Source organism: Mesocricetus auratus, unplaced genomic scaffold (assembly GCF_017639785.1).
Source record: "Mesocricetus auratus isolate SY011 unplaced genomic scaffold, BCM_Maur_2.0 Super-Scaffold_100691, whole genome shotgun sequence".
Classification (NCBI taxonomy): domain Eukaryota; kingdom Metazoa; phylum Chordata; class Mammalia; order Rodentia; family Cricetidae; genus Mesocricetus; species Mesocricetus auratus.
This window is the reverse complement of record NW_024429267.1, coordinates 47,695,037-47,712,985: the sequence shown is the minus strand read 5'-3', so window position 1 is coordinate 47,712,985 and position 17,949 is coordinate 47,695,037. Positions and strand designations below refer to the sequence as shown.

General features: G+C 46.9%; 1 protein-coding gene across 2 annotated transcripts in view; it reads right to left on the bottom strand.

The window, feature by feature from the left end:
* Positions 1–17,949, bottom strand: part of LOC101828996 (SREBF chaperone) — a 53,930-nt gene that overhangs the window by 9,766 nt on the left and 26,215 nt on the right. For both annotated transcript variants that reach the window (XM_005074981.4, XM_013117028.3), the window contains 4 exons: positions 12,272–12,401; positions 1,536–1,693; positions 722–942; positions 434–539 (listed from right to left, as the gene is read on the bottom strand). In XM_005074981.4, coding sequence (XP_005075038.1) covers positions 434–539; positions 722–942; positions 1,536–1,693; positions 12,272–12,401 — 615 coding nt within the window. The remainder of the gene's footprint in view (positions 1–433; positions 540–721; positions 943–1,535; positions 1,694–12,271; positions 12,402–17,949) is intronic.

Sequence of the window (17,949 nt, the reverse complement as noted above, 5' to 3'; positions counted from 1 at the left end):
GTGGTTTCTCTAGTGTCCACAGACACCAAAGATTGGTAAAGCTGGCAGACCTCCTGTCCTGACGTATCACACAACCCCAGGTGCCAAAGGCTCAGAAGAGCCAGTCAGAGGCACCTCAAGTACCCTTGCCGACTGGAGAGCTGTGCAGTGGTTCAGACAAGACACAGGCTGCACGGAGCTCATCAGTCAGCTGAGACACTGCTCAGGGCTTAGGAAGAAACCAGAGGAAACACCAGGTCACAGAAATTGTCAGAGCTGCCTCAGGTCCCTTGTTCTTAGTCAGGCCTGAGGACCATCCTCATTCAAATGATCAGATCTAGTTCTTTGAGTAAAGGACACAAACATTTAAATAGGAGGCCTGGAGCCATGTTGGTCAGAGAAGCAACCACTCAAGCTAAGTACCACAGAGCGGTGGGGAGCCTGAGCACCTTACTTGGCATGGTAGTGCTGGAAGACCAGGGTGATGGTGTAAGAGACCATCCTCTTCCTTGTGTAGAGGCTCACCCCACTGTACTTCCCAGGGACACCAAACAGCAAGTCTGTGGGCAGAAACCAGCAAGACATAGGAATAACAACAGTCATGGGGACGGGCTGGTAGCAGAGCTACCCTTCCCTGCAGTTACTCTTAGAAACCAGGGGTGGCTCCTGACAGACTAGAGCACCCACTGAAGGAGAGAGGCGACCACACACAGGCTCTCTCCAGCCCGAGTGCTGAGGGTACCTTTGAGTGTGGCTGATGTCTGCAGAGTTTTGGGCTCATGCTGATGGATGGTCCCAATGATGTCAGGGTCGGCATGGAATCGCTCCCAGTCATTCTGCCAGAAGTTCCCAGGGGACAGCAGCAGGCAGCCATGTTCAGGAAGTAGGTTCCGGAGTTTCCTGAGTCCTGGCAGCAAGTCTGTCACCTGAAGGCAAACTTCCTCCAGGCTCTTGGTCCCCGAGCTAAGCAGAAGATGGAGGAAGCCTCTGCTGTTTCTGCCACCACAGGGCCAACCCACTGCACTTACGGGCACCACCTGTCATCAGGCTCCTCGATGCCTTATTTCCCTGGGGTCACAGTAGAGCCTGATGCCTAGGGAAATGGGAAATGCTTCCAAGTGCTCAACGTGTCCATGCACCTGTCCAGCCCCTAGAATGCACTGGAGCCCTAAAGCCCATCTCTTTCCAGGAAAGGCAAGTATGTAAGAGCCCGCATACGCCCCCACCAAGCACCTCTGCCAGTTTTAGAGGACAATAGGAGAGGAAGAAACTTTAGGGTTTTAGGTCACCCAAATTCTTGTCGAAACCTGATGGTGACAGTCTGCTAAGCCAACATGTTCCAGAAGGTACCCCGAGGTAGACCGTGCTAATCTCAGCTGTTTCTCAGTTACCTCCCTGCAGTTAGGCCCATTCACACTCCCTGTGTGCTGTGAGGACAGTCACAGAGAGACCATGAGGATCCTGAGAACTGCAGAGCTGACTGGACTGTAGTAGTTAAGACCGAGGATTGTAACTCCCTTTAGTACTCACGAGTCTGAGGCCCCTGAGAGGAGTACCTGTCTCTCAGCACGTGGTTCCGGATTTCCTCCACCAGTTGGAATGCCCGGGACAGAGGTGATCGGAACACATCTACTGCCAGAAGGTTTTTGTGCCAGGGAGACACAGATGACTTCACAAATATCTGTTGGATATACGCCACTGGGGCCCCCACGTACTGTAGAAGAGATAGGACAGGGTAGTAAGGAAGCATGGGTCCATACTCAGTAAGAGATCATTGAGCATGCACTAATGGGAAATGTACTAATGGACCAGGTATCAGGAAAACATCGCTTCCACAAGCCAAAGCAAAGCCCAGGTTCATTTTCTGTCATTTCCTGGAATAAAGGTATGCTGAAAACACCCCAATCATCCTCAGCTATATCTACCCTATTACAACAGAGCTGTGTGTCTGCAACAGATAGCTGGATGACCATACTACCCCTCTAAATCATTTACTGTCTAGCTCTTTACAGAGCACAGCTGTTAACTGCACCAGAGTACAAGCTCCCAGAGGCATGTAGCTGTCTCACTGATACACAGGCTTTGCTCTTACAGAGTTGCTCCTCTGTAGTGTGCTTAAAAGATCAAGGCCTAGGGGCTGAAGAGATGGCTAAGACCACTGGCTACTCTTCCAGAGAACCCGGGTTCAATTCCCAGCACCAACATGACACTAACAACTGTCTAACTCCAGTTCCATGGGATTCCTTTCACAGACACACAGGCAGGAGGGACACCAATGCACACAAAATAAATCTTAAAAAAACAAAATCAAGGCTTAGCTGGGCGGTGGTGGCACACACACGCCTTTAATCCCAGCATTCAGGAGGCAGAGGCAAGAGAATCTCCAAGTTTGAGGCCAGCCTGGTCTACAGAGTAAGTTCCAGGACAGCCAGGGCTACACAGAGAAACCCTGTCTTGAAAAACAAAAAAAACAAAAAACAAAAAAAAAATCAAGACCAGGTTTTTAGCTGGAATGGTGATGCCTTATATAATAACACTGAGAGGCAGAGATGGGAGGAGAGAACTGTCCCGAGTTTGAGGATCAGCCTGGTCTACAAAGCAAGTTCCTTGCCAGCCAGGCTACCTAACAACTGTCTCAAAAACAGCAAACAAATACAAACTGTCAATCCTAGACCTTCAACTCGATGACGTCAGAGGCACTTCTAACCTCCCTGAGGTCTGGGCTCCTCACTGTGAAAGGAAGAAACGCCATCCTGCAGCACCCAGATATGTGCCCACCTCACTCACACAACAACATGTAAGCACACATCTGCCCGTCTGCAGAGACGGGGTTTTAATAGAAATACTAGCACTAAGTGGCAGGGAACATTGTTCTGCATGGGCCCAGACAGCACCAGAGGAAGTAAGGATTGCTCAGGCAGTTTCGTGAGCAAACAGGGTGCCACAGTGTCTCAGGCTCAACTCTCTCACCACGTGGTACACTTTTCTCACTAGAACCTGGTGTACGCCTCCTGGTACGTGCCTGTCTCACTCCCAGGGCATGCTGGCTAGTGGTTCCATAAACTTCTGGCAGAATGACAATGAATGCTTCCATCTTGATGCTGATGTCACTGAAACCAAGTCCCAAACTGGAGATAAGAGCATGCAAATGTGCAATTTCCGGTGACACGAGTGCCATGGACTGTGTCAGCCACAGCTGAACAGCTAGGAGAATGGGAAAGTGGACGGGAGGGCAGGGAGCTCATCTGAGGAGTAAGGGACACTGAGGACAAAGGACAGCACAGAGGAGCCCTGGACGGCAGTCAGGGCAAGCGAAATGCCAACCAGGAAACCTGGTTGAACCTTCTGGGCTCCAAGTTGACGACAGAGAAAAGCCCAAACATCCCCGAGGTGGAGGGAATGCCTAACGAAAGCAAGGTTCTGGAGAGAGGGCAGAGGGTAGAGGCACAGGGAGACAGGTAGGTTACAGGGAGCAGGGCATGCCTGAGGGAGTGAGGTAGCTGTTCTGAACCCAAAGCCTGCCTTATTCAGGGACTCCACGGGCAGATGAGTGGACAAAGAGAAGGCCACTGGCCATCTCCTGGGCTCAAAGGAACAACTTAGAAGCAAAGTTCATAAAGCTCCGTTTACTTTATTTTTGGTTGAAACAAGGTCTTAGGCTTAGTCCTAGCTGGCCTGGAACTTAAGAGTAATCCTCCTGCCTCTGTTTTCCAAGTATTGGCTGTGAAGTTGTTTATGATGCCAGCTTAGTGAGGTCTCTGGCCCACAGAGTCACTAAAAGTGCAGCCAACCACTTCTGGCTGCCATAGACCCTGCCCTGAGAGCATTTCACTGACACACACACTCGCCTGAGTGAAGGAAGGAAGCTTCTTCCCAGAGGCCAGGTGCTCTAGGAGACTCTTTGGGGATCATCCCCAAACGCATGAGGCACAGCACCCTCACGGCACCATGGATCGTCCAGGCCCAGGCTCAGTCTTCTGGGTGTCAGACAGCTGTGACTCTCTGCACCTGTCCCCTCCCTCCCGAGGAATGACCTCCTGACCTTGCAGTCAATGTCCAGTACACTTCCACCTCCCTTCCCACCCAGAACCCTTGGGCCTGCACTTTTTTTTTTTCGAGACAGGGTTTCTCTGCGTAGCCTTGGCTGTCTTGGAACTCACTCTATAGACCAGGCTGACCTTGAACTCAGAGATCCCCCTGCCTCTGCCTTCTGAGTACTGGGATAAAGGTACATGCCATTCCTACCACCTCCTCCTGGATTTGGGTCAGTATTTCAACAAAGGACTAATAACTGCAATTCACAATCCGGGATATAGGGTCAGATTCCCTAAGTTTTATTAATGCCTCATTCCCCAAGTTTATCCACATGTCTTCCCGGAAGTGTGTTGTTACAGCACCATCATTCTTTCCATGGGAAGGCAGCAGCACAGCTTTCTGTGCATTTGCTTTGTGAGAGAGGGTTTTACTATGTAGCTATGTAGCTTTAGCTGACCTCAGATTTGTAATCCTCCTGCTTTAGCCTCCTGAGTGCTGGGATTACATGGGAGCAGCACCATGCCCAGTCTTCCACCATATTTCTATAGGAATATGTTGTTATCCCATTTGCCCTAGACAACTTTCTCCTTTGATGCCCCACCCATTCTGGCTAGCCCACAGCTCCTGCGCTTTCCCTGCCGACAGACCATGTTGACGGGTCTCCCATTCAGACTCATTCTTCAGCTTAGCTGGATCCCCTCAGCTACATGGCTCTTGACTCATACCCACAGACGTCTATCTGAACCTTCCAGGATAGTGCTCCATATTCTTCTAGTGCTTTCAAGATTTTGGTCCAGTCATTAACTAATCAAGTCATCATCTGATGTGGCCTCAAGTTCCCTCTCTGGACATCAATGTTCTCTCACAGTGGCAGCCATTCACAGTCCCTAGACTTGTTTGGAAACTTCCAGAAGCAGACCCTGAAACCACCAGTTCATCTGGAAGGTACAGGGAACAGGGAGGGGAGGCAGCCAGCAAAGGGTGTATTGACAAGTGACCTCACAGAGCCTGAGCAGGTAGAACTGAGACACTGCATTCTGCCCCTACAGACACTGAGGAAATGCTGTCCTGAGGAGAGGGATTCTCCAGTACCTCAGAGGTCCTCTGAGCAGGAAGATGTCAGTGGAGATGAGGGTGACCCATCCACTGCACAGTGTGTCCATCCAGTGGAGATGGGTTGTCTCAGAGACCTACCTGAAGTCCAAGTGAGAATCAGGTATGGGAGCAGACGAAGAATGGCACCCTACAGGTGTGCACAGATACACCAGTGTTCATGAAACCCAGATGCCCTGAACAAATAAAGGCCCCTGACTAGATGGGGACAGTGGTAGGTAGCCTTCTAACATGGCCCCCAATGAGCCACACCTTCTGGAGCTCAAGACCCTGTGCCACCCCCTTAAGAGGATGCTAGATCTACTGATTTATTTCTGAAGGGGATACAGCCAAAATGATGCCATCTTTGAATTTAGGTTACTGACCCTATACAAATTCCCCATCTTTTGGTACCAACACCTGGTGAAACAATATGTCACGGTAGCCATTCTGGAAAGGATTCGGCCAACACTCAGAAAGCAACTAAGAGGCCTTCGAGAACTCTGCAGCCAGTCAGCCACGTGAGTGAGTGTGGAAGCAGATTCCCCGAGTTGAAGTCTAAGATGCCTGAAGCCTGGGCTGACGCTGGACTGCAGTGTTGTAAAAGACCCTGAACTGAATACCTAGATAAGAGAACCAAGGTCAGGACAGCTAAGGGATGAGTCTAAGGTCACACTGATGATAGGGAGCTGATTGAGATTAAAGCCCCAGCTGTCTGAGCCCAAGCTTATTTCCTCCTCTACAGCCCACCTGCTCAGGTGACGTCATACAATCTTGACAAGGGAGAAAAGTCCATAAGCAGTATGGGAGAAGAGTTGGGCTCCTGGGGACCAATGGTTTCTCTGGCCACCGCTGTTCATAGCATGAGGTCTCTGCCCAGATCTCTGTGTCGTCTTGGGCAGCCACCACAAACTCTACAATGCTAGCCTTGAATAAGCCTGTAAGCCTCTGAGATCCTGCCAGACTGGTCTGTCCAAGGAAGGGCCTGGTGAGGACTGGGGTAAAGCAGTTAAGTTCAGATGACCAAGAAAGATGCTACAGGGTAGGCGTTCAAGTGCTGGAGTCCTCAGGGTTCTTCTCTTTTAAAACCCACTTTCTATTTTAAATTTAGTTCTTCCTTCATAAGTAAATAGCGCTACTTAGATTCAAACTCTAGCGCCACCATCCCTGGCTGTGTGCTATGGGTGAAGGTCTATGGGTTCTCCAAGACTCAAGGTCTTCCTTACTGCTTAGGGAAATGGGGATAAACCACCCAGCTAAATTGGGTCACAGTGAAGGCCAACCAAAATAACTGATGTGAATCAAATCCAACAAAGCATCAGAATGAAAACATTACTCCCTGGAATTATGTAAACTGGATTTGGCATCCCAGGCAGTATCAACTCAGTCTACTAGTTCCATTAAGATTAATTTATTAATTACTTAAGATTGATTTCTTTGCCACCATTTTCACTGTCATGCTTTTTAAAAAGTAAACAGTGTTTAAGAGTATGAATGCTTTGTCTGCATGTAGGTGTGTGTACCACATATATGCTTAATGCTCTTGGAGGTCAGAAGAGGGCATCTGATCCTCTGGAACTGGAGTTCTAGAATCCAAACCTGAGCCTTCAGTAAGAGTGATAAGTGCTCTTAGTTGCTGAGCCATCTCTCCAGCGCAGGTCATTCCTTTAAAGGAATGGTTTCCACTATCCACTCTTGAACTCAAGGGCCCAGAAACAACTTGGGCCTACCAACCTTCTCACTTAACAATGCTCAAGATAAATAACAGGCACATTCATTGTCTCTTAAATAATCCTGCTCTTCATTTACCCAACAAGAAACCTTTCTTTAGCATTGTGGTATGTAAAATACTGGCATTTATGTAAATCTGAGTGACACAACTTCAAAAGTACAGCAGGGCAAGCATGGAGGAGCAGCAGAATCCACATGTGCAGGACAGTTAGGACAGGCTTCCTGAAGACAGAACCACTAAGCTAAGGGCAGGCCTGAGGCAGGCACACTTAGTGATCTGACAAGCAGTCCAAGCACACAAACCTTCCCTTTTCTCCTCTCTGCTCAGGCTAACAGATCTGCTGTGACAGGTACAAACATTTGTTGAATGTTAATGGTGGGCCAGGCACTACACTAAGTTTGCATTTTCTCATTTAATCCTTTTGACAATGTCTAACACAGGTATAATTATCACCCTTGTTTTATGAATATGGTAACGAAGGCACAAAAACCATTTGCCCAAGGCCATGCACTGGGAAATGAAAGTATCTACTGTTTCTGCTTTGTTTTTCTTTCTCTGTAACCACAGACCTCTGCCCAGAAGGAACTGCCCCTTGCCAATCCCACAAAGCCATAGGTCACACAAGTCTAATACAGAGTGGGCTGAACTCAGACCAAGAACCTGGCAAGGATAATTAGACAGACCCTGTAGGGACTGGAGAGATGGCTTAGTGGTTATAAGCACATACATACTGCTCTTCCAGAAGACTGGAGTTCAGTTCCCAACACCCATGCTGGGAAGCTCACAAATTCCTATAACTCTAGCTCTGGGAGATCTGACATCTTTTTCTGGGGACACAGACAGACACAGACAGACAGACAGACAGACAGACATGCACGCACGCATGCACACGCTCCCGCTTCTCTACTTCTTTCTCTGCTTCCTGTCACATGAGATGAATAGGCCCCTCCACCACTCTGCTTCCTCCATGACATTCTGCCTCATCTCAGACCCAAAGCAACAGAGCCACCTAAACTTGAACTGAAACTTCTGAAAACATGGACCATGCCATGCCACCAAGGGCTTCTCTTAGCTTGTGACAGTTTCTCAGACTTTGTTTTGTGGAGTGCTGATCAGGTGTTTTGTGGGTGTCCCTCAATTGGGACTGCTTGATGCTGTACTCAGTAGACTAGAGCCGTCCACCTGGGAGGAAGGCTCTAGCGGTACTTGTGGCTCTCATCAACCTCTGCCTCTTTCTTGAGGACTTGCCCGTCAAGTTCTCCACTGCACATACTCCTCCCTGCCTACTCTGTAGAAGGATGTCTCTAGAAACTTCTAGCAGAGAAGTTGGGTATTGTAAAACACACCTGGGCCAGGTGGTGGTAGCACACGCCTTGAATCCCAGCACTCGGGAGGCAGAGGCAGTCGGATCTCTGTGAGTTTGAGGCCGGGCTGGACCGACAGCCTCCAAAAACAATACAGAGAAACCCTGTCTCGTAAAAAACAAAACAAAACAAAAAAAAAACATACCTGTATCCAGTCTAGGCAACATTAAACCCTGTTTCAAGAAACAAAACAAATAAAAAAGAGAAGGAAATTACCTGCTAACTTCCTGAAAGTAAGCTATCTACATAAATTATCCAGAATTTTTCTGCACAAGGATTTGCCTATTGTCCCTATTTATTTATGTAATCAGTTAATCAAATAGATTCAGGACTTACAGGTATTTACCATTTACTTGCAGTATACAAACACGTGCATATAATTCAATACTCCTTAACTATATTATACAAACTGCTCCAGCACTAACTATTGAAAGCTCCTAGTGTGTGTGCGTGCGTGCATGTGTGTGTGTGTGTGTGTGTGTGTGTGTGTGTGCGCGCGCGCGCACTGCCTGAGTTTATGTGCTCCGGGTATGTGAAAGGAAGGTGCCTTCAGAGGCTGAGGGTGTTGATCTCCTGGGACTGGAGTTGGGTATGGCTGTGCACTGCCTATGGGTGTTGGAACAGAACTTCGGTCCTCTTTTTTTCTTTTTTGGTTTTTCGAGGCAGGGTTTCTCTGTATTGTTTTGGAGGCTTTCCTGGAACTCGCTTTGTAGACCAGGATGGCCTCAAACTCACAGAGATCCGCCTGCCTCTGCCTCCTGAGTGCTGGGATTAAAGGCGTGCGCTACCAACGCCCGGCTTTGGTCCTCTTTAAGAACAATAAGCACCCTTAGCTACTGAGCCAACCTCCAGAGTCCCACCTCCACCATGTCATTTCAACATATACTTCAAACTTTAAAAAACTTTGTCCTATCTCCACAATCAGGGTAACACCTTGAGCTGTCCCCATCGCATCCTGGTTTACCCCAAAAGCAACAACAGCAGAAGGAAGGAAGTAAGGAAGTAAGGAAGTAAGGAAGGAATACAAAAGCTGTAGTTTCTCTGGTGTGGGTGGGTGGTGGCTGCTGCATCCCTCCCAGTGCCCAAACCTTCATTGTTTTCTCCAGAAGCCATAACTTGTGCCCTGGAGACAGGGTCTGGGAGTGAACTTATCACGCACTAGATTTGCTGCAACACAGGTGCAGGGCTAAAGCTCCTCCAGCCACTGTTGGGGAGATGGAGAGGAAGCTGGTCCACAGATCTAGAGATAGGTTCCTGAGGACCTGGTCATGTAGTGTAGAAGGCATTTCTGGCCCTGCCTATGAGTTATGTGAAGTCTTTCTTTTCCACTTACTCTGATTTACGTTGGGTTTTCTGTTCTTTATAACTGAAATGGTTCTCACCATCTATTGTGGGCTTCTCTTCTTATCACACATAGCCAATGTGAGTGTAATAACTCATCACTGAGTTACATGATATGTGGCTACAGCACCAAGCCTTGAGTCTCCGCCATCACTCGGGGATAGAGGTTGTAACAGAAAGAACTGTATAATTCTCTGACTGTTTAGACCTTAAAACTGCTCTGCACACCTATTCACTGTCACCGCCCAAGGCCAATGAAATGTACTAATGGAAGCCCACAAATACATCTATCCTGTGCAAACAGGCCCACTGAATTCTATTAGTCAAGAAATATCCATAAACCAAAACTACTCTGTAGGAGTGAACCCCACAAAGCTACCCGCCCAACAGGGCGGGGTCAAGGTAGAGATAAAAGGTAGTGAAAGGAAAAAGGGCCTCCTCTTTTTTCTCCTGGAAGCCAGCCAAGCTTCTAACTCCTGGTATGTGCGACTCTCTCTCTCCCTGATAAATAAATATATTGTTTTTCCCTATATAGCCTCGATTATCATTATACTACTCTGTTGGGACCTAGGTATCATCAGGTCAATATAGTAGAACTATATTAAGCAGTTGATGATGGTAAAATATTTGCATCAAGAAGATCCCATCAACCTGGGACATAGAACACAAAACGGTTTCTTTTAAAAAACAAAAGAAAACCCACAATCCTATGGCCAGAGAGTCTGGGAAACAGAAACTTTATTTACTGGCTGGTTAAGTACTGAGCTGAACTCAAGAAAGCCAGTATCAGAGAGGGAGGACTGATGATCAAAGGGATTAAGACTGGGCTGGTTGAACCCCCAGAAACAGCTGACCAGACAAAGGTTAACTCTTGAATCCCAGGCATCAGCCTGGGAATCCAGCATGGGACTGATCAAGACCCCCTGAATCTGGGTATCAATGAGGAGGCCTAGGTAATCTATTGAGCCTTGGACAGCAGATCAGTACCCATCCCAAGTATACACACGGTCTCTGGACTCCCATAGAACAATGTGAGGTGCACTCTCACCCTGAACTCTTGGGGAAGGGTCTAGGCCCTGCCCTATATGAAATGACAGACTATGGACACCCCCATGGAGGGCCTCACCCTCCCTAGGGGAATGAGGGGATAACGGGGGGGGGGGATGGGGGAGGGCACGGGAGGAGGGGAGGGAAAGGGAGAGGGACCTCATACTGACTTGTGAAGCAACCTTGTTTCTTATCTAAATTTAAAATGGAAAATAAAAAAAATATTAATAAAAAAAAACAAAAGAAAAAGCCAACTTTTTTGTTTGTTTGTTTTTAAAGACAGGGTTTCTCTGTATTGCTTTGGAGCCTGTCCTGGAACTCTCTCTGTAGACCAGGTTGGCCTTGAACTCACAGAGATCCTCCTGCCTCTGCGTCTTGAGTACTGGGATTAAAGGTGTGCGCCACCACCACCTGGCTTCAAAAACCTTTTCTATGTATGTATGTGTGCCTGCATGAGTTTATGTGTATCATGTGTGAAGAAGGTTGCCTCAGAGGCCAGAAAGCATCAGATCCCATGGAACTAGAGTTACGAATGGCTGTAAGCCACCTCATGTGCATCTAGGAACCAAACCTGCTAGGAACTCTTTGACCACTGAGCTATCTCTCTAGCCCAGAACTAGATGGTCTTAGACCGTGTGTCCTCTTGACACACAGACACAGCCCCGGTGAGCACAGAAGCACATTTCTCATTGAGGAAATGTGTAACTAACACGCCTCTCTTACCAGGGTGTCCTAGTTAAGCAACAGAAGAGTCAAACTCCTAACTAGTTAGCAGGCATTAACCAGAAAGGAAACGGAGAGAAGGCGCTGTACTGTCAAGAGGTGGAGAAGAGGAACTCTGCCAAGTCTTACTCTTCCCCAAAATTCAGCAAGCCCAGCACCAACCTATGGAATCAAAGCACAACACAAGAAGGACACACAGGTAAAGACCACCATGTCCTCCCATGGTGAGCAAGATATCCAGGGATGAGCTGGTCAAGCCTGTGAGCTTCGATTAGCAAGTGTAGAAATCAGTGAGTGGGGTGCCAAGTCCGAGCCCTTCAACTGGAGAGACTTTTTTTTCTCATTCAGTGCTCAGGCCAGAACTCATCAAATGACAGCAGTCCAGTCGGCTAGGACTGGGAGAACAAGTTCTAGTCCTGTGTTGACCCTCATCAATTAAGTACCTGAGGCACCTACTTACTTTGGTTCCCAACTTTCCTTCCTGTTTAAAAAATAAATAGAACCTGGACTTTTTAAAGCACCTGACTGGATTATGAAGATAAAATCAGCCTAACTGGTCTGAGAAAACTAGGTGTGCTCTGCAGTCTCTCTGATGAAAGAACACCCTGGGGATGCTCCGCTGTTCTCATGACTACCTGGGGTCAAGGAGGAAATGCTTCTCTGGTCCCTGCACACGGTGTGTGACTAGGCCAGGTATAAACCAGGTTCAGCTGGTCACTGATAGGACAACTGAAAATCCTAGTTTTTTAGGGCAGTCACTCTTGGCATCATTCAGTGTTTTCTTTCAATAAAGGTTATTCATTACATGTATAACTAAACACTCCAGTGCCTTCCTAAAGCAGGTGAGTACATGAATTCACTAATCTGAAGCTGACCACTCTTACTGTCACTTGCAGAGTCTGCCTCCACCAATCAGCTCTCGGCTAGGGCTCTCCTCAGTGGGTAGCTGAGCACCTACCCACTCTGGCTGCTCACTGGCTTCTCCTTGTTTGTGGTCAGAGTCCACAGGTGGGGGTGAGTAGTCCTTCACAGGCGTCGAGAATTCCACAGGTCCCGTTCCAGGCAAGGGGAGCTTCAGCAGAGGGTAGCTGGGGAGAAGGGAAAGGAGGAAGAGTGAGGACTTCTGAGAGGTGGAGTCTGCTGTGAGACGGTGGTGACACAGGAGCCACTGCAATCCCAACTGCATGCCCTTTGCTGGAACTGGGTAGGAACGTCATTTTACTACCATACAATTTCGGGGCTGACATTCAGAAGTCACCTGGACCAGAAGGTTTCAAACTTATTGTAGTCACAAAGCCTACAAGGAAGCCCAACTAATAATATAACAGGCTGGCTAAATGTTTTCTGAGATTTTAGACAAGATACTAAAAACAAATTAAAACCTGTCAATCAGATACAGATAATTAAAAAAAAACTAGGAGGGAGGATACAAATCCACTGGAATTGATTCCGATGACTGAGAAACTGCTGTTTTAAAAGAACAGATCATGAGAATTGCGAAGGACATATGAGGGTTACACTGGCCCATGTTGAACTTAAGTTAATGGATCCATCAAATGGCTTCAGTCAGCAAGTTATAAAATAGGTGTGCATTTTGTTTCATGTCTCACCTAAAATTTTTATTATTCATTTATTTACCTTTTTTTTTTAAAGATAAGAGTTTCTCTGTGTAATAGCTCTAACTGTCCTGGAACTTACTTTGTAGACCAGGCTGGTCTCGAACTCACAGAGATCCACCTGCCTCTGTCTTCCAAGTGCTGGGTTTAAAGGCGTGTACACCATCACACCAGGTCCAAAATCTTTTTAATATTCTGAAGTAATTTATGTAAGAGAGCTGAGGCAAAAGAGTGGCAATTCTGAGGCCTCCCTACACTGAGATACTATCCTGAAAAATGAGGAAACAAACAAAAAGGAAGCAACTTAGGTGAGCGTAATGGACACTTCATGTACAGAGTGCTCAGTTCTCAGCTCACTACCTCGATAAGAAAAAGGACATTTCCAGAACCTCAGAAGACAGCCTGAGTCAACACATACCCAAGACCTGCAGACACAGTAACTACAAACTCAGTTCGCTCTTTCATTTGTTTGTGGTGTTGAGCCTCTTACTGCTATGTATATGCTCTGCCATCCAACTACCCACCTGCCACATTGACGTTTTTAGACTTACTTATTTGCTTATGTGCTGTGGGGGAGAGTGCACATCCCAGAGGGAGGACAACCTGCAGGAGTTCTGTCACCCTCCCATCATGCAGAGTCCAGGGACTGGACTCAAGTTACCAGACTCAACAGCAAACACTCTTTACCTATGGGACCATCTTGTCAGCTCTGTCTTGCCTACTTTTGAATATCAGACAAAATAAATCATCCTATTTATGTACTCCTTTATGAGTGGCTGCACACAGCGCCTCTCACTTTTATAGACACGTATCAGGGCTGGGGATATGAGTCAGTAATCAAGTGTCTGCCTGGTATGGCTAAGGCCTTATGTTCAACCCCTAGCACTACAACAAAATGCCTGACATCATAAGTAGGTACTACTCTTGAATAAATGCATTATGGTACATTAGTCTACTTCACTGTCAAGGTACACTTGGCTGTTTCTAGTTGAGGCTACTGAAAATAAAGCTATGGAGGCAGGAGAGTTGACTCAACAGTAAGATTTTTTCCTGCTCTTCCAGAGGAACTGAGTCCAGTCCTCAGCACTCTTCTGGGTGGCTCACATTCATCTGTAACCAACTCCAGGGGTACTTCATTGCTTACACTCATGCAGACTACTACACATAAAATAAAAATTTCGTAAATAAAAAATCTAGAGGTAACCTCCTTGCTGAGAGAGAGAGAGACAGAGAGAGACAGAGAGAGAGAGAGAGAGAGAGAGAGAGAGAGACAGAGAGAGAGAGAGACAGAGAGAGAGAGAGAGAGACAGAGACAGAGAGAGAGAGACAGAGACAGAGAGAGAGAGACAGAGAGAGAGAGAGACAGAGAGAGAGAGACACACACAGAGAGAGAGAGACAGAGAGAGAGAGACAGAGAGAGAGAGACAGAGAGAGACAGAGAGAGAGAGAGAGAGAGAGAGAGAGAGAGAGAGAGAGAGAGAGAGAGAGAGAGAGAGAGAGAGAGAGAGAGAGTCTGTGTGGTAGTGGTTCTTGAGTTTAGTTTGCATGTATGTAATTTGTGGTCTGCTTTTAATTTTAGGCCATGACAGCAGAAACCCAGGGAGAAGGTAAATCATCATCATCATAGCTCTTACATAAGATTTTTAATATATGCTAGGAACTTTTTTTTTTTTTGGTTTCTCGAGACAGGGTTTCTCTGTAGCTTTGGAGACTGTCCTGGAACTCACTTTGTAGACCAGGCTAGTCTCGAACTTACAGAGATCCTCCTGCCTCTGCCTCCCAAATGCTGGGATTAAAGGCATGTGCTACCAACGCCTGGCTGCTAGAAACTATTTTTTATTTTTACTTACATTCTCGAGACAGGGTTTCTCTATAGCTTTGGAGGCTGTCCTGGAACTTGCTATGTAGACCAGGCTGGCCTCGAACTCACAGGGATGCCTGCCTCTGTCTCCCGAGTGCTGGGATTAAAGTGTGTGCCACCACTGCCCAGCTGGAACTATTTTTTTTTTAAGATTTATTTTTATTTTATGGATATGCACGTTTTGCCAGCATGTATGTCTGTGCACCACACAAACACAGTGCTTGCAGAAGCCAAAAGAGGGCACTGGATCCTCTGGAACTGGAGTTACAGGTGGTGGTGAGCTGCCATGTGGGTGGAGGAACCGAACGCGGGTCCTCTGGAAGGGCATCCAGTGCTCCTAACTGCAGAGCCATCTCTCCAGCCCCTGTGCCAGGAATCATCCCAAACATTTTAAGTGTATTAGCCATGTAAATTCTTCTCCACAGGAGGTAAGCGCCAACATCCTTCCCTCCATTTACAGGTAAGACAAAGAATGATCAAGTATCTGGCTGAAGGTCACACCGATAAGTCAACCAAACCCAACCCAAACAGTGAGCTTCAAAAAGATACACTATTCAAATGGAACCAGAGACTAACACAGCATGAAAGCATCTTTGGGGTGGAGTGTGCTAGCACATTCTTTTTTTTTTTTTTTTTTCCAGACAGGGTTTCTCAGTATTGTTTTGGAGGCTGTCCTGGAACTCACTCTGTAGACCAGGCTGGTCTCGAACTCACAGTGATCCGCCTGTCTCTGCCTCCCGAGTGCTGGGATTAAAGGCGTGCGCCACCACCGCCTGGCGCTAGCACATTCTTATAAACCCAGTATTTGGGAAGCAGTAGGAAGGCCATTTAGTGACTTCCAAGCCAGCTTGGGCTACATAGCACAACCCTCTGTCAAAAAGACTTTGCCTTCTTTAAGAGGAAAGCATCTTTGAGAAAATTAAGATCTGCTTTCCTCTAAAGCTGTCATCCTACAATAAAAGATTTGTCTAACTGCACAGAGTGAAGTTTCTTTGGCATAGAAATCAGTGTGCAGTTTGCTTCTGGCTCCTTTCTGAACAAGGCTTCCTGGCAGTTGTGTCACCAATAATAGGCAGCCAGTTGCCTGGTAGTTTTTCTCAGTGATCCTTCCTTCAACAAATATTTGAGCATCAATTTAAGGCCAGACATTGTGCAAGGACCAGAGGTGCACAAGAGAGCGTATTAAGCAAGGGAGAAAGAAATTTACTTGGAAAGTAGGGAAGACCTTAAGCCTGAGGGTTAATGTACAATTCAGAGCTAAGAATTAGGGCCAGGTCACTCCATGCTATAGACTGCCCAGACAACTTCCTGTTAATTAAATTTCTATCACCAACCACTACCAGTCACCAATCTAATGGGCATCCTAGACCCAGGGGTCACCCAGAGGCACCTTAACCCATTAGTCTGTCCATCTGTTGGTTTCTCTTGGTGCCAGAACTCTTCTGGGCCACTCCCTTGGGTCCCAGGAACCTAAGTAGCCCCAGTAGTCAGGATGTTTCAGTGCTGTGTCCCTCCAGTCTGAAGCATGATAAACGCGTGCTCTGTCACTGCCTGGAGGTCCCCAGAGACAGGTTTTCCAAATTCTGCTTCCTCTCAGTTCTAGGTAGGTTCCTACCAGTGTAAGGTCACTGGGGCCAGTAATGCCTGAGGGAATGACTGAGGCCCAAGAAGGACCTGCTTACAGCATACTGTATTTTTGTGTGCTGCAATTTTTATTTTCATCATCTCAAGGTATTTCTAACTCATTTCTTTGACTCATTGGTTTTAATTTTCATGTATTCGTGAATTCTCCTGTTTCTTTCTGTTACTCATTTTATTTTGGTTTTGTTACACTGTGATAAAAAGAGGGACCTTTTGGAAGTTTTAAAACTGACATTTTTTTTCCCATCATTTTTTGAGACAGGGTTTCTCTGTGTAGCTTTGAAGCCTGTTCTGGAACTTTGATCCACCTGGCCTTGCCTCCCCAGTGCTGGGATTAAAGGTGTGTGCCACCAATACCCAGCTAAAATTAACAACCTTTTGTATCCTAACACTTGGTCTGTCCTGTGGAGTGTATGCATTCAGTGGTAAGTGTACTCTACGGCTGTTGGGTGAAGTGATCCGTTTATGCTTATTGGTCTAGCTGGTTTATAGTAGTGTCGAGCCTCTATTTCCTTACTTACCTTACTTTGTTGTTGCTTTTTGTATTCAGGTGGGTTTTATTTTGAGGTAAGTCACATGTAGTCTACATTGGCCTCGAACTTACTACATAGCTGAGGCTCCCTTTAACTCTTGGTCCTCCTACCTATACCACGTACGTGTTGAGATTACAGGCATGTACCACCATGCCTAGCTCCTGTCTGGATGGTACATCCATCACTGAAGTAGAAGACTGAGCCATCTCTCCAGTCATTTGTTTTTGTTTACAAGACAAGGTCTCACTGCACAGTCCTGGATGCCCCGGAACTTGCTATGCAGAGCAGGCTGGCCTTGAACTCATAGAGATCTACCTACCTCTGCCTCCCAAGTGCTGGGGTTACAAGTGTGCCCCCAAACCCAGCTCATTCACTTGCTCCCCACTTCCCAGAGGTAAACAATGCAAGACTAGGAGAATAGGATAGTAAAAGATGAAGGGTTCCCCTTCTGGTTTGCCTTCTACTTGAGTAAATCTTGGGTGATAAAGCAGTCTTTGACTGCCTACGAGCTTTGGGAATTTTCACAGGGTCTGTATGTGAGAGCGAAACAGACTCTGGTTTTGAATGCTCAGTCAGCCAGTATCATGGAGCTGGTGCAGAGCGGACCACTGGGGCCCCAGAATCTAGGCTTTAGTGCTTTGAGACTTTGGTTTCAGCCATTCTGGCCCACCCAACTATAAGCACAGACATGCTTAAGTTACTCTGATTTTTTGTTTTCTTATTGTGAAAAGAACATATAAATGTGTCTACACAGACAGAGGCAAGCTGTTACGCAGCTCACCGTGTGATCCCAAAGACAATCATAGGACAACCTGAGGTGGAGACAGAAAAGGTGGAGAAATACAGACTACTACTGCTGAGATACACAGCCTCAGCTGAAGGTGCCAGTCACTCCCGAAAAAGAAAAGCAAACACACTAGGCAGTAGTGGTGCAAATCTCTGTGAGTTCGTGGCCAGCCTCAACTACACAGAGAAACTTGGTCTC